The 24,120-nt window shown below is 41.2% G+C and overlaps 1 protein-coding gene across 5 annotated transcripts in view; it reads left to right on the top strand.

Annotated features, from left to right (window-relative positions):
* KLHL29 (kelch like family member 29) overlaps positions 1 to 24,120 on the top strand; it is a 409,152-nt gene that overhangs the window by 245,554 nt on the left and 139,478 nt on the right. For 2 of the 5 annotated variants that reach the window (XM_054822072.1, XM_054822070.1), the window contains exons 4-6: positions 13,072 to 13,185; positions 19,471 to 19,612; positions 20,371 to 20,913. In XM_054822072.1, coding sequence (XP_054678047.1) covers positions 13,072 to 13,185; positions 19,471 to 19,612; positions 20,371 to 20,913 — 799 coding nt within the window. Of the gene's footprint in view, positions 1 to 11,977; positions 12,045 to 13,071; positions 13,186 to 19,470; positions 19,613 to 20,370; positions 20,914 to 24,120 lie in introns of all 5 variants that reach the window. The other 3 variants (XM_054822073.1, XM_054822071.1, XM_054822074.1) reach the window with 3 other exon arrangements.

Below are 24,120 nucleotides of genomic sequence, written 5' to 3'. Positions count from 1 at the left end.
CAGGCTGGGTAAGGAAACAGTTCTACCTTTATCAGGTAACGATGAGTGTTAGTCACGGGATGGAAGAGGGTTTGCAAAACACTTGGGAAACCAAGTAGCAAAGCAGATGCCAGATTCTTTCTTTCTCATATCTGGAAGGTCCCAGGCAAGAGTAGTGTTGGAGCAGTTAGCAAGTTGGATCCCCCCTGCAGGTTACAAATTAGATATACTCGTTTAATCTATTCCATGTGCTAAAATACCCTCATGGTTGAGGATGCTCAAATCCAGCCCCAGTACAGGCAAGCAGTTCGTTAAGAGGTGCAAATCCTACCACAGTCCTGCAGATATATTTGGTCAAGGACACTGTGATGCAGGATATAGCTCCTTTAGCATGAACAGTATCTGGGCCATCTACACTCGCACTGAGACATTGCCCTGCAAAATCCTGTTTTCTTAATGGAGCCAAAACTGGGACTTGAATGAGTTGTGCTTGAAAGTAAGTGCTTCTCTGCTTTTAATTAGTACTGGTTGAATACTATTAGTTGAATAATGTACTTGATGAATAATACTGTTGTCCATCAAATAAATTATTCAATTAATCTTTTTTTTTTTGCATTACCTAAACACTTCTATTGAAGGTTTCAAATATCCATTGAATAATCTATTAGAATGATGCATTGCTTTTCAAATATACTATACAACAAATAATTTTGTCTAGTATTCAGCCAAGTTTTCCCTTAATTAAAATTTGCACGTATATAACAACTGTGCCTGAAGAATCACAAAGAATTTATGTAGTAGCAGACACAAGGTGGAGAGAAGTGTTTCTGTTATTATGGATTATTTATGTTTTGTAACTCCTGTAGTATTGTGTTTTAAGAGTATGTCAGGGATGCCAAGAGCTTTGAAGGATCTATTTTTCCCTTTTTTTTAATAGCCTTACTTTCAGAGTGATCTCCAAATAAATAATATACATTTTACTAGTGATGTGTGGCCACCCTTGAAAGAATAGCAGTTTGCAGCCAGTTCATTGCACAAGGATGGAGAATGAAGAAACAGAAGCTGAGGAAAAGAGCCAACTCACCAGCAGATAGATACACACGGCAGGCAGCGTCTTCTCGTCTGCACTCACATGTAGAGAGCTCTCACTCCCAGCAAACGGCTCAAAGAGCCCATCGCAGAAGGGCTGACTGCTCTTATCCGGGTCCAAAATAGTGGGTGGCAGGGAACCCAGCTTCTCATATTTACACCAGTGATGTGCACCAGCAGTTCAAATGCCTGGAAATAAATCAAAATGTTACTTGGAGAAAGCTCCAGGACAGGTAGCAGTGAGCTCAGGGTAATGGCTCACTGTTGCCTCTTTCAGATGTCACCACCAAAACGTGGGTGCGTACATCTACATTGGGACTGGGAGGTGAAAGGGAGTGTGCCCCAAACCCCCTCTGGCTATATTGGCACATGACTAGGCAGCCCGCTCTTCTTTCCCTCTTCAACTCTTTGCTAAGAAACTCTCATGTTTCAAAAGGGAGGCTGTTTGGCATCTAAACAGGACCTGTGTGACCAAAGCAGGGGCTTTCTGTCCCTTACACAAATGCGCAGTGTCCCTCTCCCTCACACATGTACCTTGAGCCTTCCTCAGCCATTTCAGTTGGCACTGCTGCATTTGGAAGAGTTCAGTTTTGTTTCAGAAGGGCTGGTCAGAGCCTGACCCTGCTGCTGCTGCACAAGCCGGTACCATGTGTACCTTCAGATGCCTCTGGATTTTCAGGCTTGCATCCTAACTCCATCTCTCTGGATTTCAGCAGAAACCAAGTGCCGTCTCTGCTTCAGCACTTTTGGAAATCCCTTTGGTGCCCGTCTGTGTTATTAAGACACCTGAATACCCTTGACAAGCTGGCCCTGGGAGGCATTGCCTGCTGTGGTGGTCAGCGTGGAGGGTCCCTCCCATGAGGTGCTCTGGGAGGTGAGCGTCCTGGGGAGGGACACGAGTGATGGGAGGCTTTAGCTGGGGAAGGGCAGAACTGTGGTGCACGGGGCTGTCCGTCGGGCAGTTTTCACTAAAATTCACTTAAATAAAGGATGAAAAGCCAGTCTTGTTTTGATTTAGGATGGGAAGCAAGTCCTTTACTCTTGCAATTACATTTCTCTTTAGCTGCCAGTTAGTAGAATTAAAGAATAATTTAGAGGTTCAGAGGATCTCCATGAAGTATGAAATAACTCAGTCACCCCTGCGTTTGGGGACCTCAAAGACAGTCAAGGAACCTGGATTGAGGCCGTTAAGGTCATCTGGTTTTGTCTCACCAAAATCAGGTGGGTTTTGATGTCTAGTTACTTGGTCAAGAACACTTCTAAAAGGGAAAAAAGAAAAAAGCCATTTATTCAGGAATGTAAGTCCTGGGTTTTATTGCTAACCCTTGGGAATGGTTTTACAACAGTTCCCTGTCTCTCTTGTTTAGAGTGTCTGTCTCAAAATGATGTAGGCTCTTGATCTAGTCAACTTGACTGTATCTTTTTATTAAAAGTTGCACTTCCTGTGATGGTGGATTTAATTTAATGCAAACGAAATTGTGTCTAGGTGACATGATCTGACTGTGTTATGCAAACTCCTACATTATGACATTCCTCTCACACTAACTAAAAGCTTTGTTGCAGTGTATTAATATAGAAAGGGTTATTTGTTTTGCTAGTAATAAAGGCTGTATATTTGCTGTTTAGAACTAGTAATAAGGTTGACTTTTACACAACCTTGGGGAGAAAGTTATGTTATTTATTTATTTTTGAAGAGTTAAAAGTTAAAAATGCATCTTGTGTATGTTCAGATGAGACGAGAGCAAAGGAGAGTACATACAAATTCCATCAAATACAATTAGCATAATCAGAGGCTGGATGGGAGCCACAAATGATTGCACAAGGGAAAAAGAAGTAGTTCCTGGGATATTGGTGCATCACCTGAAGCTGAGCAGGACACAAAGCAGCAGGAACTATTTTTACCCAAGGGCAATTTTTACTGATACTGCCCTTGCAAGCAGGTCTTATTTTATTATTTTTATAGATTCTTTTTCTGCCCTGGATTTGTATACTGAATTATCCATGAGGATAAATGTCAGAGTGGATTAAGATTAAATTAGGAACTAGATACTCCAAAACAAAAAATCTCTCTCCTTCCTATGCACTCCCTTTTCTTTAGTTTAGTTTAGGGTTTTGGGTTTGATTTTGGTTTGGTTTTTTGTGCTTTTTTCCCTTCAGATGCACCAGGCTGCAGCTACATAGACTGTATTTTCTTTTGAATCTTTTTTACATTAAACTTTCTGCACAGATAATTTAACCTCCAGTATCCCATCTTCTTTGGTTTAGGTCATCATCTTCTTCATAGAGTTCCTGAATTTCTTTCTTCTGCTTGTAATATAGCTGGATGATGTTCTTTGTCATTTTTTTTTCTTCTTTCACTCTGGTTCTGCTGCAGTGCACACGGGGGCATAGTCAGAGAGTTTACAATGGCTCCTACCTTCCGGAGAGTGATGAGTAATTTAGACCACTTGTTATCCAGGGCTGCCAGACTCCAGTTTCTAACAGAGCCGGTGGAGAGAAGTAGGCATGACACCTAAATTAGGTACCTGTATTACACCGTTTAACTGCTGCCCCTAGATCTTACTGAGTTAGTTATAATAACCCTATTGATGTTAGTAGGTAAAAGCTCAGCGTTTAAAAATTCCCCCCATGTTGTACACAGAGTCTTTGCTTATCTGCAAGACAGTCTTTTCCCTGCCTGCTTCCTTCTTCCCGAACTGATGCTTTTTTCTGTCACTTTGTGTCTCATCTTGTATTTTCTCATCGGATTCTACTCACCTCCTTTCCACTCCCTCTGACACATGCAAATGCTCCAGGATACATTCATGCACTCATACTTTATTAGTCTTTCTCATATGCATAGTTTTCTGGTTCTTTTTTTTTTTTTGGCTGGGCTTGTTTTGTTTGGCATTCTTTTTACATTTTAATACAAAATATGCTCAACGGTGTCTATTTAAAATTGCAGTTGTTTAAACACTCCCAAATGGTCCCTTTGGGAAGCGGGAGGAGTACAGGGAACGCAGATGAAGGCAGTTGACGATGACTTGTGTTTAGCACACCTTCCTTTGCCCACAAAACCATGTTTACAGGGTTGATTCGACCAGTTTCTGGCTCAGAGAAGCTTCCAATGGTTGCTTAATTTTTAAAACTAAAATAATAATTTTTAAAAAAATCAAAAAACCATAGCTTTCTCTCACTCTGTGCATTCAGAGAGCTCTCCCAAAATAATGTGAGCCAGGATTTCCGACAGGCAGGAGTCGATCAGTTGAGCACTACCAAGAAGTTTTTGAGAAGTAAGATTGCAAGCACGTACAGCTAGAAATAGGAGTTCCTTCCCATTGGGGAAACTTCTGTCTTCTGAATATAGGAAAGATTTTGGGAGGTTTTAAAAGTGTTTTGGTTATACCACTCTTTCCCTCCGGTACTCTTACAGTTGGGCTAATGCTACTAATGCCCCTGGGCTTACAGCTCGAGGTAAGATGCTGTGCTGGGCGTGTGACAGCTTTTCCAGACGTGAAAATGTCACAAGTTTAAAACCTCCCATTTTATGCCCTATACAGCTGTAAACAGGAGTTTTATTCCACTGAGAAAGGCAGATTTTTAGTTTGCCAGTGGAGTTAGCTCTCCTGGCTGGATCTGAAAGGGCTTGAACTCCCTGAAGCTGGGTATTGAAAAGCTGTAGACAGTCACATTTTATAGATATTTTACTTTTATTAGTGAAATAAAAAAAATACAAACTGAGACCTACCTAGCTCAACCTTTGGTAAATAATTTAAAAGTACAAATTTACTCATGAAAGAGAAGGAAATTAAAAGATGTCTCAAGATGACTAGTTCCAGAGGCAGATAAGTAATTTTTTAAATAACAGCAACGACAATATCTTACACTTTTCACCTCTTCAAGAATCACAAAGCTGTTCAGGTAGTAAATCCCGTGCACAATATACACAGGGAAAGCTGTGCCCACTGCTAAGTTGTGTGTGGTTTGGGGCTGAACATGGCCATGATGCCATGAAGCAACGTGAGGCTGGATGGGAGAGCTCCCACATCTCCTCAAAGTGGCAGGGGCATATTAGGCAGGCAGAAATGTAATTACTGGAGTTTAAATTGGGCCAAGACAATGGGACTGACAATACATTCTTGGAAAATGTGCTCTTTGATCGTAAATATCCATGAAGCAAGCTTGCCAATGGTATTGATTTTGGCAGTGGATTATTACTGACAGCCAGGATCTGCTGCCCTCCTGCTTTAAGCGATGCCCTAATAGTTTTTAAGACAAACAGCCAGGGTAATACATAGAGAACAACTCTCCAGGATGTGTTCATCACATCACAGGTTCCCTGAATGTGTTGGACTGGCCACAGGAGAAATATTGTACAGGCGTTTAGTGCCAGGGCAACGAATCCTATGTGTTTGGGACATGATGGACCTACACAGACCAGTTACAGGTGCGCTGTGTAATGTCCAACCTACCAGCATCGGCAGCTCTGTGCAATTTCCCATCCATATGCTGAAGCCAATCTTGTTCAGCCCCACTTCCATCATGAGCTTTGATCAAAATGAAGCATGAGCAAAGTCTGACCTTCATGATTACTTTTTTCCTTCAAAATCAACACTTCAGAGACAGTTGCTGGCTTTAACAAATTTAAGACCTGGGTTTCAATAGCAGACGCATTAGCTAATGATGCTTACAAGCTGATGGTACTTTTATTCTTAAATGAACTTGAATATATCTATGAGGAGCGTATTGGTTAAAATAATGAGATAAAATTTGAGAAAGTGCAAAATAATACCTGCACATCATCCAAATGATCTTTGTGTGCAAAGTGCATTAAGATGGTGCCGTGATCCTCAACTGACAATTCTAAGTCCTACTGTAATACAAATAATAACCAGATATTTAGGATAGATTAGAATTTACTTTTGGATCCATTAGCATTTCTGTTAAATCTGACAAACGATTTAGAAAATCTATATGAATACAAAGTGCCTGCTCATCATATTTTGTGACAGCTGGGTGAATACTTGACATCTTTGTGCTCTTAAAAGAACATATGCAAAGACTCAATTTAATTTGTAGGGTTGAGGGAATTTATTTGCCTAATTTTGAACCCACTAGCACATGATGGATTTGAAACTTCAATTCTAACAGGGGTATAATTGGGTTCTCATTTCACTTAGGAGAGAGCATGATAGAAAGGGTGAGGAGAGAGATAAAGACATGGGAAAATAAAGTAAGAAAATGAAACTGAGAATACTCATGAAAAAAAAATTGCAATGAGACTGAAAAAAAAATGTAGCAAGACAGAGCATGAGAAAAAGCCCACTGTCCTGGTTTCGGCTGGGATAGAGTTAATTTTCTTCCTAGTAGCTGGTGTAGTGCTGTATTTTGGATTCAGGATGAGAATAGTGTTGATAACACACTGAAGTTTTAGTCGTTGCTAAGCAGTGCTTACACTAAGTCAAGGACTTTTCAACATCTCACACCGCCGCACCAGCAAGGAGGCTGGGGGTGCACAAGAAGCCGGGAGAGGACACAGCCAGGACAGCTAACCCCAGCTGGCCAAAACGATATTCCATACCATATGACATCATGCTGACCAAAAAAAAACCTGGGGGGAGTTGGTCAGGAGGGTGGTGGCTGCAGCTCAGGAACTAGCTGGGCATCAGTAAGTGGGTGGTGAGCAATTGCATTGTGCATCACTTGTTTTGTGTATTATTATTATTATTATTATTTATTTTCCCTTCCTTTTCTTTCCTATTAAACTGTCTTTATCTCAACCCTCGAGTTTTACCTTTTTTTTTTTTTTTTTTTTTTTTAATGGCAATTTTCTCCCTCATCCCACTGGGAGGGAGGGAGTGAACAGCTGTGTGGTGTTTAGCTGCCTGACGGGTTAAACCACACCATCCACACATACAAATAAGATACTCTTTAAGGGGAAGAGAAAAAATAATGCATTCTTAATCATAATGCCAGATGTCTTTTGGCTGGAGAGACCTGGTGCTTTAAAATATACTCACCATGCTAGCTGAAAACAAAGATAAAATATTAAGTCTTTTAGTTGTGGGAAAGGAGAGAGGAATGTTTCTCTAAATACTTTCTCAAGCTCAGTAAGTAAAGCAGCTCATCAAACATTCAGTCATACAGGGATGGTCCTTCACTATCAATACCTGTGGTGCAAACGGTGAGCTGCAAGGATAGGACACATGGCCATGGCCATACAAACCACATCCTGTGGGTGAACCTCGAGCTTGCCGACCATCAGAAGTCACTCTGATGTCTCAGTGGTTTCATTTGGGACAAAGACCAGAGATCAGTTATCGATTGCCCAGATCCTTAGCTTGGTCTGTTCCCTACGTGCGTGTCCTAGGGTGATCACAAGGGACTAAATCCTGTGAGGACAGTCACCCATTCACAGGGTGGCCATGATGTCCGCTTACAATTACTGGGCAACATATGCCTAGAAATTGAGTGATAGGGAAGGAGTCATCCCATATGACTCCTGACTGCTTCTATAAGAGACACAAGGTGGGTGGGACAGTTGGTTTGGATCTGACCTGTTTACATGTGCTTTGGCCTTTGTTCAGATTACAGGCACACTCCTTTTCTTTTTTTGGAAAGCTGGGAAAACCCCTCTGAATTAGCCCCTACTATGCACAGCGTGAGTGGTGGCTCTGTACTTTCCCCTGTCTTGTGTTACTGAGGACCACTGCCACACGAGTGGTGCATCCACCAGTCCAGTGTCCTTCCTCATCCCACTGCAGCATGCGGGGATAGGCTTCGCAAGCAGAACTGCCCGCAGACATCTTAAAGCAGCTTTATTAGAAGTCCTTAGGAATACCTCTCCACATCCTTCAAGTTTATCTTTTAAGCGATTCTCTTAGTGGAAAAAAAGGGCAGGAATTGAGTTTGGTTTCACTCTGACTCTCAGCATTTACGTTTTTCTATTTAGTTCCAAATGAGCTGACTTCTGATGTCCCCAGCCTTTCCTTTGCCCAGCTTTGGACTCAAAGTCCCGTTGCAGCTGGTTACTAATGGGTCCAGCTGAACCCGTGTGAGCTCAAGGCATTTGAAGGTACATCTCTGTTCAGTGCTGTAGGACCTTGTTGGCTGCTCAAGGTTTAGGTCAGTCCACAGCAAATGGAAGTACTTTTCCTGTGATGCTTGTATTTACTTTGATTTTTAGGTAAGAACTACATTTCCAGCTATATCACTGGCAACTTTCATTAAGGCTTCTTGTTGAACAGTAGCTTTTTCATCTTTGTGCTTTGCTAACATTGTAGAATTAAATGGGATTTTCTGTCTTTTTGATTGTATCCTGATATTCTGTCACCTTTTGATCTCTGTGTCATGCACATAGACTGTAAACTCTTTCAGGTACAGACTGCTACAGCAGGGTGTATAGGGTGTCTGGTTTTTTAGAGGGTGCCTACTGTGGCAGAGCCCCAGATACTGTGGTACTGTGAAATAGTAGTAGCAGTAGTTGGTGGTGGTGGTGTAGTTGGTGGTGGTGGTTTTGTTATTTCCACATTACACTTGTGATACCTAGGAAAAACAATTTTGTTTAAAGTTTATTGAGAGCTCTAGGAAGAGCTGGAAATGGCAACTTACAGGCACAGCAAATGGCCCAAAGTACTGATACATTTCTGACTTTATACAGCAACTTCTGCTTAATCCGATCACCGGTTAATTTAATCCTGTTTCATTTGATTGGATCCCCTGGAACCAAATCATTTGTATTGTGTTTTAGTCTGGTATTTCTGATCATTGTCTTTGTTAATTTGATCAGGATTGATTGAACCAGTCATTGAAAATAAATCACATAATTAATCAAATGCAGCATTAGAAAAGCAGATCCTCAGCTAGTCTGTTAGCTTTTACCTCTTGTTTTTCTTCCTCAGTAGATAGAGTTTGGACTTTCTTTAGAAACAAGCAGAGATGAACATTTTAATAGCATCCACATTTCAATAGTACAATGGGAGAGATGTGCATATATCTATATGTGTATATACATGTTTATTTAATTGTTTATTTAGAGTAGAAGGGACCTGCAACAATCATCTAGTCCACCTTTATATCTCCTCTCAAAGCATCTTAATCTCACAAACTCTGGCCCTTTCTGAGGCTGTTGGGTAGGTGTTGGGTGGAGGGTCTTGCTTAATGACTCAACTTTCTTAATGACTTAATAATTTTAAGGGAATCAGCATGGTATCTATGCTTGGATTTGGCACAGAATCATCAATAAATGTAAAAAACAAGATTATGCTCTGTGCTTTCTTCTAATAAGGTCTGGATAGTCTGGTGTACCGTCAGTGCTTGTCTGAAGCTAACAGTTACTCCAAAAACCATGCTGTGGGTTACTCCAAAAAACATGCTAAGGGTAGGAAAGGAGATTTTGGATTTACAACAAAGATTATTTAGATCTCTACCTGTTGTGTGGAAAGTATACCACTTCTAATTTTATTTTTTTTAAGGTAGATGTTTGGTCCTGTTTTGACTCTTCTCTCACTCTGATCGATACTCATGACCAAAGTTGGCCATTTTGATCTGCACTGTTAGATATTTATAGATTTATGTTCTAATTGAAGCTTTATTATAGCAAACCAAGGGTCTGTTTGTCTTCTGGAGGTGGTGCTTGTACAAAGAACAGCTAAAACTCCCTTTACTTCTGCTGAAAGCCACAGCAAGTTCAGCAGGGAACATGCTGCCTCTCCAGGGGTATTACCGGCAAAGACCCCGGGCAGGTCTCCCTGGCAGTTCATCCCGGGGAGTTACAAGGGCACTGTCTGCCCTGCACCCATCCTAGCAGAAATAGTAGCTTCTGATGGACCATGACCTGCAACAGCAGAGCAGGAGAATTAGGAAGATCAGATCATGACTTGCTGTTGTAGGTGAGGTATCCCTACCAAAGGTCATTTAATTTTAGCTTGTCCTTCCCCACATGGCTTATAGAACCAACCTGTCTTATTTAGGGCTCACAATAACCCCCCTCTCTCTCCCTGTCACCCTGAAGTTTCTTGAGTAGGAGATTATTTTCAGAGGTGGTTTACTTTGTGTTAACTTCCCGGGAGCAAAGAGAGTAGGAGGTTTTATGTTTTCAGTAGCATAAATTTTCTTTAAGAGATACATAACAGAGGATTTTCCAAAGCACGAAGTCCTTGATCAAACTCCCCACCCTTCCTGGGTTTTCTCTTCTTAATGAGTCCAATGGCCCAGACCGGACACCTAGAAGAATTTCATCTTGAAGGAATAAAAAGTAAAGGAATGTAAAGCAATTTGTTGTTGAAGAAAATGTAAGTAGAGCTTAATCTTAATGATACCCATTTATCCTTGTATGTCGAAGGACTATTTAGCATCACAAGTTGCCACAAACAAAGTAATATTGAAAGATCACCTAATTCACGCCCCAAAAATGAGAGTGAAGTGCCTGGAAAAAATGGGTGGCAATGTAGCACAATTTTGGCAGGGCTACTAGTAACGCTAGCCACAGCTGTACCATTATCTGTTTTACTTTGAATTGTGTGGCTGTGGACAGAAAATTATGTCTAGTAGCCATTTGCCGGATTTATACCTTGGTATGCGATGTGTTTGCCATAAATCTTTTAGAAGGATGATGGCTGAGGCAGCTGAAGCCTCATGCTAGTTCACGAATCAGTTCTGCCGAAGGAAAACAGGAGAACTGGGCAGCTCCCTACCGGCAGCGTGGAGATACAGAAACAAAATGAGCAGGAATGCTTTGATGTAAAACCTATAGAGCAGAAAAATTGGAGAAAACAGTGACTGTGTTTCCAGAAAAACCATGTATTAGCACTCTATTGTAAATCAAATTAAATGACTGCCCAACTGCCTGATCCTGCACTGAAGTTGTGTTATTAAAGCTATGAATCTGAATGGAAGCAGGGTTGCATCTTGAGACCTCATTCCCAAAAAGGATCTGCCAGTCACGTCTGGTTGGAACAGCTTGGTGAATGTTTAGCTTCTTTTAAGAACCAACTGGGAGATTGATGGGTTCGAGCTGTTTTTACACAGACTTGTTTGAGTCTTAAAATGCATTTTCATCTGTCTGCACAGAAAAAAAAGATTTTAATAAGAAGCATTGAGATACATGATTTTGGATTAAAAGGGAATGCAGTATATTATTTTAGTATTTTTTACTGTGGAATCCATTTGTGTTTCTCCTGCACAACCCAAATTTTTAATAAAACCGGAGCAATTACAGAAATAGCCAGATTGGAGATGTTATCTTATGTGTAGGAAAAGGGGTGGATTATTAACGTGTATAGTCTCTTCGAGAGATGCAGCTCTCTAATCCTGTTTTTCACATCTTAATTTTAGTGACTGCATAACTTACCTTCATAAGATGCTCTTAATTGAATGTTTCAATAGAACTTCAATAAAGTCTAATATATGTGGTATTCCTTCTCGACTCCTTTAAAATATGATGTGAAATTTATTAGTCTTAATGTACATATCCCAGAGCTAATTGTTTTATCTTGTAAATCAGTTTCTCCTCATCTTTTATACAGCTTTTACTTTCAGATTTAAAGAATAAATAAATTCTTGATTGAAAAGTCTTTGTTGTTTTGCAGTAGAAAAGGGGGGGCAGCTTTATAAATGTAGAAGGATTTTTAGTTCTTTTTTAATTATTTACAAACGCTGAGTTAAAGGACAGTGGAGTTTAAATTATGCATTAAATTAGCATCTTACTGATGGAAGACTCTCAAAGAAAGTTGAAATTTCTAAATTGCTATGAGCCAAATTCAGCCACAATTTAATAGCTCAATTGATGTTGATGAACTTAAGGCAGTGATAAATCTGGACCTATAGGCTTATTTTTCTTTTAGCTGTGAAAGGTAAGCATGCTCTTTCTACAGTACTGACTGTCCTTTTGTTTGAGAGTTGACCGAGTATACTTTGATCCTTTTTTTAGAAAAAGAATTCTCTGTTCTCCTTTAAAGAAAGCTTCCTGAGACCTGCATCAGATTATGGAAACTAAAGTGAGCACACAAAAGTGCTTGTTAGAAAGTGAAATTTATGTGCAAAACTAAATGTGCCCTTGATGATAGCCTTATTGATCAAGCCAAGTTAATAAATCAGTAATATCATGCAGCACTGTTCAACACTCACAGGCTTATCTTGGTTTTCTTTTTGTTTTCTTTTTGTTTTCTTTTCTTTTTTTTTTTCTTTTTTTTTCTTTTTTTTTTTTTTTTTTTTTTTTTTTTTTTTTTTTTTTTTTTTTTTTTTATTTTTCTTTTTTTTTTTTTTTTTTAATGTGCCTGCTGTGTAGGCAGAGAACATGCACTTTCCTGCCACGGAGTGTGTACTACAATTGAGACACTGAATTCAGAGGGCTTGAGTGTAAAATGTCGGCATCCAATACTACAAAGGGGGACTTTTATAGAAGTAACTTAATACTGGGATTGGAGCCTAAAGTGACACAGCTTGTACTTTATTAGTATTCCTCCCTTTATTTCTAATGCTTTAGGCCCTGATCCAGAATGAAATTCAGGGTCCTGTTCGGATAATTAAAAGAAATCCACAGGAAATTTGGGACAAAAAAAGCCATATGTAGCGACTTCTGAATCTATCAATGGCCAGCATTTGCATTCAAGATAAATGTTTAGTTTTCAGGCAGTCTGCTGTTAGGTCATTCTTGAGTAGCTTTGCCAGTACACAAGGGTTACATCCTTTGTACACCCTTGGGATTCTGGTCTGACAAGCACTTATTCCATTATTACCCATATTTCCTTTTGCCCTCTGACAAAAAGCACTTATGATGAACTGGATTTATCTGCCTCTGCTATGGGATGCCTGCAGGATCTCTGAAAGCCCTCTTGCGTTGCGTAGTGCATGTTCTCTGTAGTATGTGCTGCCGCGTTGTTCCTGATGTTGCGCGTTTTCCTCCGTTGTGAGATGGTTTTGCATTCGTAGCTTTGCTCTGATTTGGGGTTGATCTGCATGCCGACTGTGTTAGCAGAGGAGGTTCTGCTCAGGCTAAAGTGGGGCTTCTGTGCTCGAACCCAGTGTCGTGCGCTGATGTCCCTGGTGTCCTGGAGCAGCAAGTGTCGCAGCCGGGACCTCGGTTCGATACCTCAGCTCCGTTCCCTGATGTTCTCGCTGAGAAACGAAGGCAGCTGGGTGAGTACCTGAGCCTCTGCTGGTGCAATTTGCCAAGACAGAATACAAAGTGCCATTTATGAAGCGCTCTTCTCATTCCATGGTCCCGCATTCATTCCCACCTAATGCTGAGCACCTAACTGGAGCACTGGTGTGAGAGCGATGGTTGTCCTGGGCAGTGCAGCCACCAGAAATAGATATCACCTGTGGTCAGTTCACAACCTTCTTCTATCCCATCTTTCTCCCCCCTTTTCCATTACTTCATTCCTCCTCTTGCCTCCCCAGACCTCCAGCCAGCATGGATAGGGAGCCTTGGAAAGGGTTAATGAAACAGTAGCAGTTGACCCATTCCCGGTATGGAGTTATCTTTCATTGCATCGCCAGAGCTTGGGAATTTGGCTGACTGACTTATTTGGGAGGGTAACTGAGGCACAAATGCGAATGAAGCGGCAAAGAGGCTCAGTCCAGGAAAGACGGGATTGATGTTGGTGGGGGGAAGAAGCTGGACAAGCTGGACGCGCTGGACATCTGCCGCATTAGCATCTCACAGATGGGGTGGCAAGAAGCTCCGCCATGCAGCGAGCTGGGATCAGGGCTGGGTAACACCGTTGTGCTGTGCCTCTCTGGGATGTGGGCCCCACCACACTCATGGGTTTCTCCAAGCCTGTGTCATTAATCTCAAGGTGAGGGGTGTCTTTAAATCCTGTGAAAAACATGAATGGATGCAGATTGTACCCCGCTGCTAAGCCATGTGTCTCGCCTGGAGGCTATACCTCAGTGCTCCACAGCTCACACTCGCTGGTGGCTTGTTGCTGGATGATGTTTAAGATGCCAGTATTGAATTATTCTCTCCACTTGAGAAGGAACTAAGACTTCTTTTGTCTTTCATGCAGGGTAGCAACATTTTTCCTATGAGTTAACTGTATTATTCTCTTTCTCGCTGCTCCCACATTAGCTTTGGAAAGAGAAAAACAATGTTGTGTCATCACAGAATTGCCTGGTGATGGGAACTGTAAGGTAGATGAGTTCTTCTCTCCACCCATGAGCAAGTTCTTGAATGAGGTTTTACTGCAGGACAGCTTGTTCTGTTCCTCTTGCATGCTGGCCTGTCCCTATCTCTTAGGTTTTTAATACGTTACAGTACATCCCTCTCAAAACAACAGTTTCGTTTCTGTAGCCCAGCCCAACAGCCGGTGCTAGGGAAATATTGCTGTCGTCGCTGCATCTTTAAAAGCTCTACATCCATCTTTAAGAGCTACTTTGGCCACAGACTAGGCTCAGAAATGTGCTTGGGATCCTGTCCAACACGATATAGGAATTTATCCCAGATGAAGATCTATCCCTGTGTGGTTCAGATTTTACATGCATGCCTCATGCACACAAATAATACCTGTTTCATGCAGTATTTAGCGGCATGAACTACAAATTAGACCATAAACTCTTTGGTGCAGCAACCACTGAGCTTTTTAGAGCACCAGGCACGTTCAGGCTTAAAACCCAACCAGGGCCACCAGTCATTACTTGTTAGAGCAAGGCACAGCTAACGGCTTTAAAAGGAATTCCCTCATTAAATTGAAGTTGCTTTTACCCATGACAGGCCATAAAACCTGAATCCGTGGGAGGGAATGTTTGCCTCTATGCATGCGTTTGTCTTTTAGCCTTTTTATTTTCAATGGGGAGAGAAAATAGAGTGGGTTGCATATTGGATACATTATCTTAGTATTAAGCTGCCATTCCCAATCTCTTTTGGATAATTGGAACAGAGAATCGCTACTTCTCATCCATCACTTTAAATGAAGGCCATAGTAAAATAATTTTGGTCGCTGGGAACCACAAATAGGATCCCTCTATCCAGATTAGCTCTTTTTTGCTCATGGAACTGTTTGAATAGGTCTTAGCACTCTGAGCCGTAGCAGGATGTATGTCAGCAGTTTTACAAGCCTTTGGGGAAATTGCTCAAATGTGTTTATAAGGACCTCCCAGGAAGTGTTTGGTGGTGTTGAGCCTGGGGAAAATTGTATTGGAATTTTTGTTCTTGGATTTTGGTTGTCGTGTTGGGATTTTTTTTTTAGTTTCACTAACATACTCTGTAATGCTGGTAATAGTGCAGTAGGTTTTATATTTCCATTGATGTAAAAAGGTCTTAAAAGTTTAGGTCTTATTTCAGCATAGATTTGTAAAGCTTTGGACTTAAAGTCAGACTTAGTTGTAGCTATGCCTCCTGATAGTGACCACGTAAAGTGATGCAGTATAGACCAAATCACTAATTCCCAATCTTTAGCACCAGCTGATTGCTGTGAACTCATGAACTTTCTTGTGGATATTCTGCAAAGCCCCATGAATCTGAAGGTTTTTAATGTTTTAATTTAATAAGGTTCAGTGGACCAGCTGTACACCAATTACTGTTGCCTATGGGCCATGGTTTATGACTCTTTGAGCTACAAAAAAATCAACAACCTGGCAACTTGTCTGTGTTAGTCTCATGTAATTCTGAAATTGTTCCATCTTGCTCCGTTCTGCCTGTACATCTGTATTGCAGTTAATTTCCTTAAAACTGGGAGATTGCTCGCTGCTGGAGTTCAAAGTGGCAGGCATGAGGTGAAATGCAAGGTTCAGCTGAAAATTTTTTTTGTTCTTAATGGTTATTTCAAACAAAAAGAGGAAAAAAATCCTCAGATTTGGATTTGGGGTACTCTATCCATGACAACACAGATTGAGCATTTTAGGGGGACTGAAAAGATGCTGATGATTGCGTTAGTAATCTTTGTAGTCTGACAGGAATTTCAGGCAATTAAATAGCCAATGCTGCTGTTGACTAGCCAGGCTTCAACAGACCTTTTAGAAACCTTCTTGTCTTTTCATGTAAATAGACATTTGGCAGTATTTTAAAATGTATACCCAGTAGATTTTATAATGCATTTCCTTTTTTCATGTGTTTCGTGTTTAATTCAAACAAGCATCTGACATGAAAGCTGAAGATAAAAGTGTAACATAGTACAATTAGTTTCTGTGAAGTCTGTGGATCACTAATGGAACACATCTCTTCCCCCTGCACAACTAGCATAATACAGGGCATTTTTTGGTCATTTGTGTTGTACATTAAAAGCATCAAATAGAGTGCCGTCATGTGCCTGAGCGCATGGACAGAAAGTTCCTCTGATAACGTTGGATATAATTTTGCTTTTCAGGTACACAGATCGGTAATTGCCGCAATCAGATCAGAGACATGTAACAGTTGTAATGTAACCCTTCATGTATTAAGAAAAATAATACAGAAATTAGATCAGAGACCAGAAGTGTGTGTGTGTGTGTATATATATGTATGAAGAAGTTTAGTAAGCTTTTTTTTCTCTTTCCACCACCATTATTGCCTAAACTGTATTTCATGAATGTGTGTTGTGATTTCATACCAACTAATCTCTAGCTTTTTCTGATCAAATAAATACAAGCTCGGGGGTACAGTTTGAAAGCTGGACTTGTGCATTTAAATCCACTGAGCCTCTAAGAAGCAGGCTTTGTGAGCGTATTTAGTGAAAAAAAATTTGGAAAAATCTAGCATTTTGTGGAAGTGGAGGGGAAGTATTTATTGACAGCAAACCTGCAAACCTCCTTCCTCTTTATTAATGCTCAAAGTATGGAGTTTAGATCTGGATTTGAGTACAAACTCCACCAGTTTTGTACGTGTCTGATCTGGTGCTCTAGTTTTTTGGAAAGCAAGCTTTCAGTTGCAAAATAGGAAAATGGATTTTTGTGGGATTTAGGAGAGCTGTGTCACATACTCCCATTCTTACCCATTCTGTACAGAACATATGGGTTCTTTTAAAATTATAGCATGTGTGTGGTTCTGTATTATTTAAGGTACAGGAATATTTTTTCTTATTATAGATCCGCACTGTTTTAAAGCAGCTTGGAGATGTAACAAAGTTACACAAGATGCTGCACATCTTGACAATGCCACACAATAATGAGAGTATGTATTTCAAACCCATTTATAAGACCCAGTTCATACAACAAAGAAATGCAACACACAGATGCCACATGTGGAACATGCAGGGCATGATTTGAGTCTTGAATCCTTCTGATCGTCTTTGATGATTCATAAAAATGCCCAGTTCTCTATATTGCATTTAGTGTTTTTAAAAGCTTTGTTTTGGGATAAATAATAGTGTTTCTGGGGGAAGTATCCTAGCTGATTTATAGGCAGAGAATGCTGGTGGTTGGGTTTTTTTCTTTCTTTTTCTACTGCACAGTGCTTTGGCCACTGTCAAACGGTTTAGCTAGATCCAAAGGGATACTGCTAACATGAACTGGTAAACCACCAACAGCGTTATAGCCTCCTGTGTCAAAGACTTTGTACAATGTAAAAGCTAAAGGTGTTCAGATTAAGCCTTTTCTCGGGACAATTTATAAATAGAAGGCATTTCAAAACTGAGATTTATTTCTTCCCCTCCTGCCCTTTCTTTGCCATGAATACAACAGAATAAATCTTAAAGCTCTTGCTTGTCTGCATGTCCTCTCTTTTTGCCTTTCCTGACTTTCATTTTTATTTCAATTGCAAACATTGTAGAAGTTGAAATGGTGGAGGCAGAAGGAAATGTGAATCTAAAACCTGGATGTCATTGTCCTTGATGCCAGTAGAATAGAAAAAAATCTGGAGAAGTTAAATTATTAAAAAACAAAAACAAACAACAACAAAACAGACCCCAAAAACATGGAAAAGAATAAATTGATGCTTTTTTTTAAAAATAGTAATTTGGACACAAGCTGAAAATTCTAACTTCAAGATTTCATAGAAAAAAAAGACACTAAGAATCACATTTCCCTGTGAACTTCTGCATTTAATGAAGTATAGCACTTCTGGTGGGGAAAATATTCCTGTTGTGGCTTCTGGGAGCAAAGAGAGCAGCACACCAGAAACCCTGTCCTCCATCGAGGTCTGCACCCAGGACTCCTGACTCCCAGAGCCCAAGGAGGACAAAGCTCAGGTGGAAAAGGGAGTGGATGAAAGGGGATGTCAGAGGCACTTGGATGATGGAGGGAGTGTTGGAGCAGGGCAGAAGGGCTAGTGGGGGTGTTAGTGGGGGAGAAAGGAGAGTAGGAGGAAGTAGGCACCTCCAATGGATTTAAAGACACAAGGAATGACTGATGAGCTTGGGAAAGGTGTGCATGTATTTGCAGAGGCCATAAATGGGTCTGCTAATGACTTCTTTTCATGGAGTGATTGAGGTACTGGTGATGGGGAAAAAAGCTGCTGGTGTTGACAGAGATTTCATTGGTACTACGTGACCCAGGGCATTTATGGAGCCGCTGTACCCCCGTCTCAGAGCTAAATTACTTCCCAGATGTAAGGCAAACAAGCGATCGCTTAGACTGGTCTCCTGTTCTTTATGGCTTCAGTCCTCAATACTCATTCAGCATTAGGCAGCTGGTTCCGTTTTATTGGTTTGGAGGTTCTGACACCAGTAAAAACAAAACAAAAAAACTTTTAATCTTCCAGCAATGAAATGCGCTGCAGAATTAAATAAATGAGACCTGTTGGAGCACCCTTGTTTTCTACAAGCCTTTTCTCAGCAAAGGCATGATTGTTTGGGAAGATCCCCTAAAACTGGGGGGGGCTGGCTTAGCATTTAAATCCATGTGATAGTTTCTTTATCAAGAAATCTCTTTCAGATCATCTCCCCTTCGATGATTATTCAGCCCAATCCTTCCCCTACTTTACAGTTATTTTAACATCTCTGAAGAACTGCCAACATACCCGCTTTAGCGGCCAATGACTGTTATGATGCTTTTTTTTATTGGCATTCAATTTTAAGGGTTGACAGACAGTAAATACTAAGACTTCTCTTTACTGTTCTACAGTAATTTGTCCTACGGTTGTAAATAAGTCTCTCTTGTTCTGCCTTCTGCTAAACAAAACTCACTATTTTTGGAAGAGATTGAGCAAACAGAAGATTGTCCCATTTTATGTAAGCTGTGACTGAATGGATATTGCCATGTATGGGTTTTTTTATTTTCAAGGCAAAAGAAGCAACTTATTTCTGAAAGTGCTAGTTTATTGTGGATTTTTTTTTTTTTTGTTAAAGGTGGATCCATTAAATTTCCAGAAGTATTTTTTTTTTTACATACATTGTATTTTCCATACGGACATGTCATGAAAGCCTGGAGGAGAATGATATTTAAAGATTTTAGGATATCCTCTTGGACTGTAACAAATAAACAGACAAGCAAGCTACTAGCTATGAGGAACAGTAATTATTCCCAATAGTCTAAACATTTTTATTCTGTATTTTTCTCTCTCGCTGGTAGACTCCTTGCATTTCCAAGACTGAAAATCAGCCTCAAGGACTTGCAACGAGCGTCAGGTGGGGACAGACACCCATCAATCAGTCCACTCCCTGGGACACTGATGAGCCTCCATCTAAACAGATGAGGGAGAATGAAAACCCAGGTATGTTTCTAATCTTATTTGTAATTCTACAAGGGAAAATCGTTCAAAGCAAATTCAATGCACTATCTCCATTTACCTCCGTAAATTAGACTTCATTGTGAGCCCTTTCTTTATTCTTTAGCAGGGTTTTTCTCTCATTGTAAAGACCCCTCAAGTTTCTTCTGTGCTGGGGCTAATATAAATGTATTAAGATGCCTGCAAGTTCATTAGAGTGTTGGGTTTTTTTTTCTCCTTCTCTGCCTTCGCTAGAGGAAAAGGCACTCTGTAATACTTTAAGACCTCTTTTATGTCCAGAACTACCTAAAATGATTTCCAGCTTCCAGACATATATCATACATTGTGCTACTATGCCAGACGCCTAATTACAATCTCTTTGTAGTGGCTGGAGCACCATTATTATACACACAGAGTGTTTGTCAGGGAGCCATGAAAGCACGGTGGGGAAAGAGGTTAATTTTCTTGGAAGCGTGCGCTTAAGCTGCATAAAGCACAAAATACATAAAACCGCAAACATGCCGCATGTCACCTGATGAGTATTTTAACAATTGCACTCACATCACCGTAGCAATTTTATGCACTTACGGTTGGGAACGGTTCCAGACCCTGAACCGCTTTAGATACTGTGAAGGAGAAGGGCGCGTCAGTGCAGTTCAGTAGCGGATGTGGGTGCATGAGGGGAAGGCTGGGGGTGTTTATTTTTGTTCTGGTCTCCCCCGTGCCGAGCCCACCACCATTGCCAGCCTTCCTTCGTGCCGCAGGTGCAGCGCCCTGGGTCACCACGGTGGCGGCAGGCAGCCAGCCCACCCTGATCACGCACTCCTACGGGATGACACAGCCGCCCACCTTCAGCCCGGCCGCCAACGTCCAGGCCCCCGTCATCGGCGTCACGCCCTCCCTCCCTCCACACGTTACCCCCCAGCTCCCACTGATGCCGGCCCACTACCAGCTCCAGCCACAGCCCTCCCAGCCCCTCAGCAACATGGTGGTCAACCTCCAGAGCCAGCCCTTGTACACCAACAGCCAGCCCCTCAGCATGTCCTCCATGAGCGGCGTGGGCCCGGTAGCCCACCCGGGCCCCGGGGCGGTGGGCAACGGCCACCTGGCCTGCCCCATGCTGCCGCCACCACCGCCGGCCCTGCCCTCGGCCGCCCTGCCCAGCAGCGCACCCGCCACCAATGGGCAGGCAGCCGCCCCGCTGCCCCCCAACACGGCAGGAGGCCCGGACAACACCAACGGGGTGCAGATGCTGCGGACGATCGGCGTGGGGAAGTACGAGTTCACGGACCCCTGGCACCCCAAAGGTAAGGCGGGCCAGCTCGGCCCCGTGGGACACACGGGCAGGGGCGGGCAGCGGGGCTGAGGATGGCGGCAGACCCCTGGGCCTCCCTGCCACTCTCCTTGGGCCCGCCGGCCGAGCTCCAGCATCTGTCTCCAAAGCTTTCCTTTAATGCATAGCTTTTATGAGTTAGTGACGACAAAAAGCAGTGCATTAGAAAGAGGGAGGACAAGCTGTGGATCTATTTTGTAGGGAAAAACAGTTTTAGGGCCTGTCAGATCAGCTGATCCTCCTGATGGTAAAGCAGCCATCATCCCGTGCGTCTCCCTTTGAAGCACACACCCATGTTTCCATCCAACCACTTTCCCTGTGGCTTCAGTTGTGCATTAGTCACAACACTCACCTTCTTCTTCAACCGTTGTCTTCTCCCCCATCTAGTAGGAGCCCAAGCCAAATGCAAGTAACCTTGCTGACTGAAGCTGAACAACCGAAAACATTCAGAGCGTTAAGGGGAAAACTCTTCATTACCAGCTTCATTGGGCTCAAATGCTGCAAAACACCCTGAATAGTCATGAGCGCTCCTGAGAGGTTGACCTTTTCTGATAAGTAGTTTCTAAATGAGCTACACCATTGGGTCACGTTGGAGTGTTATTTCCGAGTGTCTTACCCTAGACACTTCAAAAATATCTACGCTCTGTGTACTTAGTTTATAATTTCATTTGCAGAGTTTTCCCTGCCTCCCTTAAAAATCATGACTGTGCCACATGGGCAGGTAAAGCGAAATGTAGCTTACAAAAATATAAATGCAGACCTATCAGCAAAATCAATTAAATTGATTTAAAAAAACCCACCCCAAAGGCTTCATTAAGTCTGTGATATTTTATGTATACATTTGTATTCAGATACAATCCATGTGTAAATTATTTACTTGCCACAAGCTATTAAGTTCTATTGTGTAGCTCTGTATTAAAGACAAGGAATCTCTATTAAAAATGATTAGTCCAATAACTCTTCCTGCTCATTACGTAAATTGTACTTTGGTATGTGCAAATCCTTACCAAACGTCTCGTGAAAAGGAGTTCAGGCACAAGCTCAGCAGCACTTTTCCAAAGCTAAATATTTGGACTGCTTTTAAATTTTCAGCTCCAAGCCCCAAGTATGATGAGGAAGTTTGCTGGATGGTGAGCTTCTGAATTTTTCTTTAAAATCTAGATGGGCTTTAAGTGATACTGGCCCAGTCAGGTTGCCAAAAATTGACCAGGAATTGCTTTCTAAGAGTTCTTTTTTAATTCTTTCCCTTCAAAAAAAAATTCAAAATCCACAAAAGCAATTTGACAGATCAGGTTTTTAACTTACAAACCTTTGATTTTGTAGAAGGAGAAGGGGGAGAGCTTTATACTCTAATCCTGGTAGACTGAGCTGTAGTGGTTCTGCTGGATGTCTCTCTTCTCCATCGAAGCTATCTGTCTTCTAAAAGGCGTCATCTCCACTTTTCATAGCCACCTATCCCAATTTACTGCACTGGATACTCGGATACATGATCAAATTAACACAATTTAAAGGATTACTTGGTGTCATTGGAGACATGTGCAAATATACAATACAAGGGAAAACACATAAGCTTAAACCACTTTCAGTGCGGTAATTTGATCACATATCTGAGCCCTGGTGACACTAACCTACTGAGACAAATGAGCACGTCAGTGACTGCACACTTGAGGTTAGGAATACTCTTAAATGCCTTGCATACTTAGGGCCAGCAGCATCAGCTGTTATTTACTCTTCCTCCATCAATTATCCTTCAGCATATCTCTGGCTAGCAGATGAAGTAAACTTCAAATCAGAGCCTAAGTAAAAAGATCGTAAAATATTTAATCAATCTTTTAATATTTGATTTGCAAAGTCTTAGTCAGCATTCTTTCTTAAACTGCTGTAAACCCTAGTCTAGTCCAATTGTCCGAGTGCCGCTGGGCACAGTCAGCCGAAGAGGTGTTCATTAAGGTGAGGAGGAGAGTTCCTTACTAGACTATGCCAGGCATGCCAGACTTACCTCTGGTCTGGTATTTGGACACCTTTGTACCTAAGAGAGGCTCGTAAGGAGAATATTAAAGCAAGCCGTATTTCTAATCCATGACCAGTGCTGACACATTAGCCATACTGTACCTTAAAAATTGCAAGCTAGAAACTGTTTTCCCAGGGATTAGCTAGCTTCTCTATGACCATCAGCTATTAAGTTATTCCTGTTCTTGAAGTGGTTAAAAACAAACGTAAGATAACAAAGCATGCATATACAAATGTCTGATAAGCAAGACCGATTTTATAGAGAAAAAGTCATCTCTTCCTCCATTTCCAGTCTTAAAAGCCCTTGTTTCTAAAGCTATAATTCTTCTTGTCAAACCTAGAGTCAGAGAAGATACATGTTGGGTTTGGTTGTTTTGAATGAGAGAGAAAGAATCAAGAAAGAGAAGAAACTGGGTGCCTAACGAGACCCTAAAGCCTCTCTAGGATAAGATTCTTAATATAAACTGTATGGATTTCAATGTAGCTCGATTTTCAAATTATTTTTTGTTTTAATTTCTGTCCTCAGGGATTTCAGTCTTTAAAGCCTGACTGATTTCACAGTCTGACATGATAGGCACCTTTCTCTCTGGGAAGGAATGGAAACTATGTGACAGTACTAAGCTGTTCAAATATACAAGTTCAAACAAGTTCTCCACAAGTTTCATTTAAATATTCTCTCTCTTTCTTGGAGAACCTTGGTCAGTATTATAATAAGAACCACTACTAATGGCCTTAAGATCTATCTCATTATCCTGAGATACTCTGTATTATTATTTCACTTGACAATCCAGTCTTGTACAGGTTTGAATAATTACCCAACTATCCCTTAAGTGAAGGAGCAGTTCTTGCTGGTTAATATGATAGGATTTCTTATATTTTTAGACTTTATTAGGGAGCTACTTTGAAACGTCATGTTTTATTTCCCATAATTACCTTTCATTTGGCTGTGTACATGTTAGGGCCACATTATATTGTATTCATGCAGAACTAGGTTTCTTACTTGGCTGATTCCAAACCAAATAAACAAATAAGTTGCCAAAAGTTAAAGGTGCTGCTAGTATGCCGTTTCATGTGCAGTAGGTCAAGAGATCTCACTTAAATGATTGAAAGAATTGAGTCATTTCTGTGGCTCTGCAAAAAAATATGTTTTGATAACAAGAATTGCGATATA

The sequence above is a fragment of the Grus americana genome, chromosome 3, assembly GCF_028858705.1.
Source record: "Grus americana isolate bGruAme1 chromosome 3, bGruAme1.mat, whole genome shotgun sequence".
NCBI classification, from domain to species: Eukaryota; Metazoa; Chordata; class Aves; order Gruiformes; family Gruidae; genus Grus; species Grus americana.
This window is presented reverse-complemented; position numbering and strand designations above follow the sequence as displayed.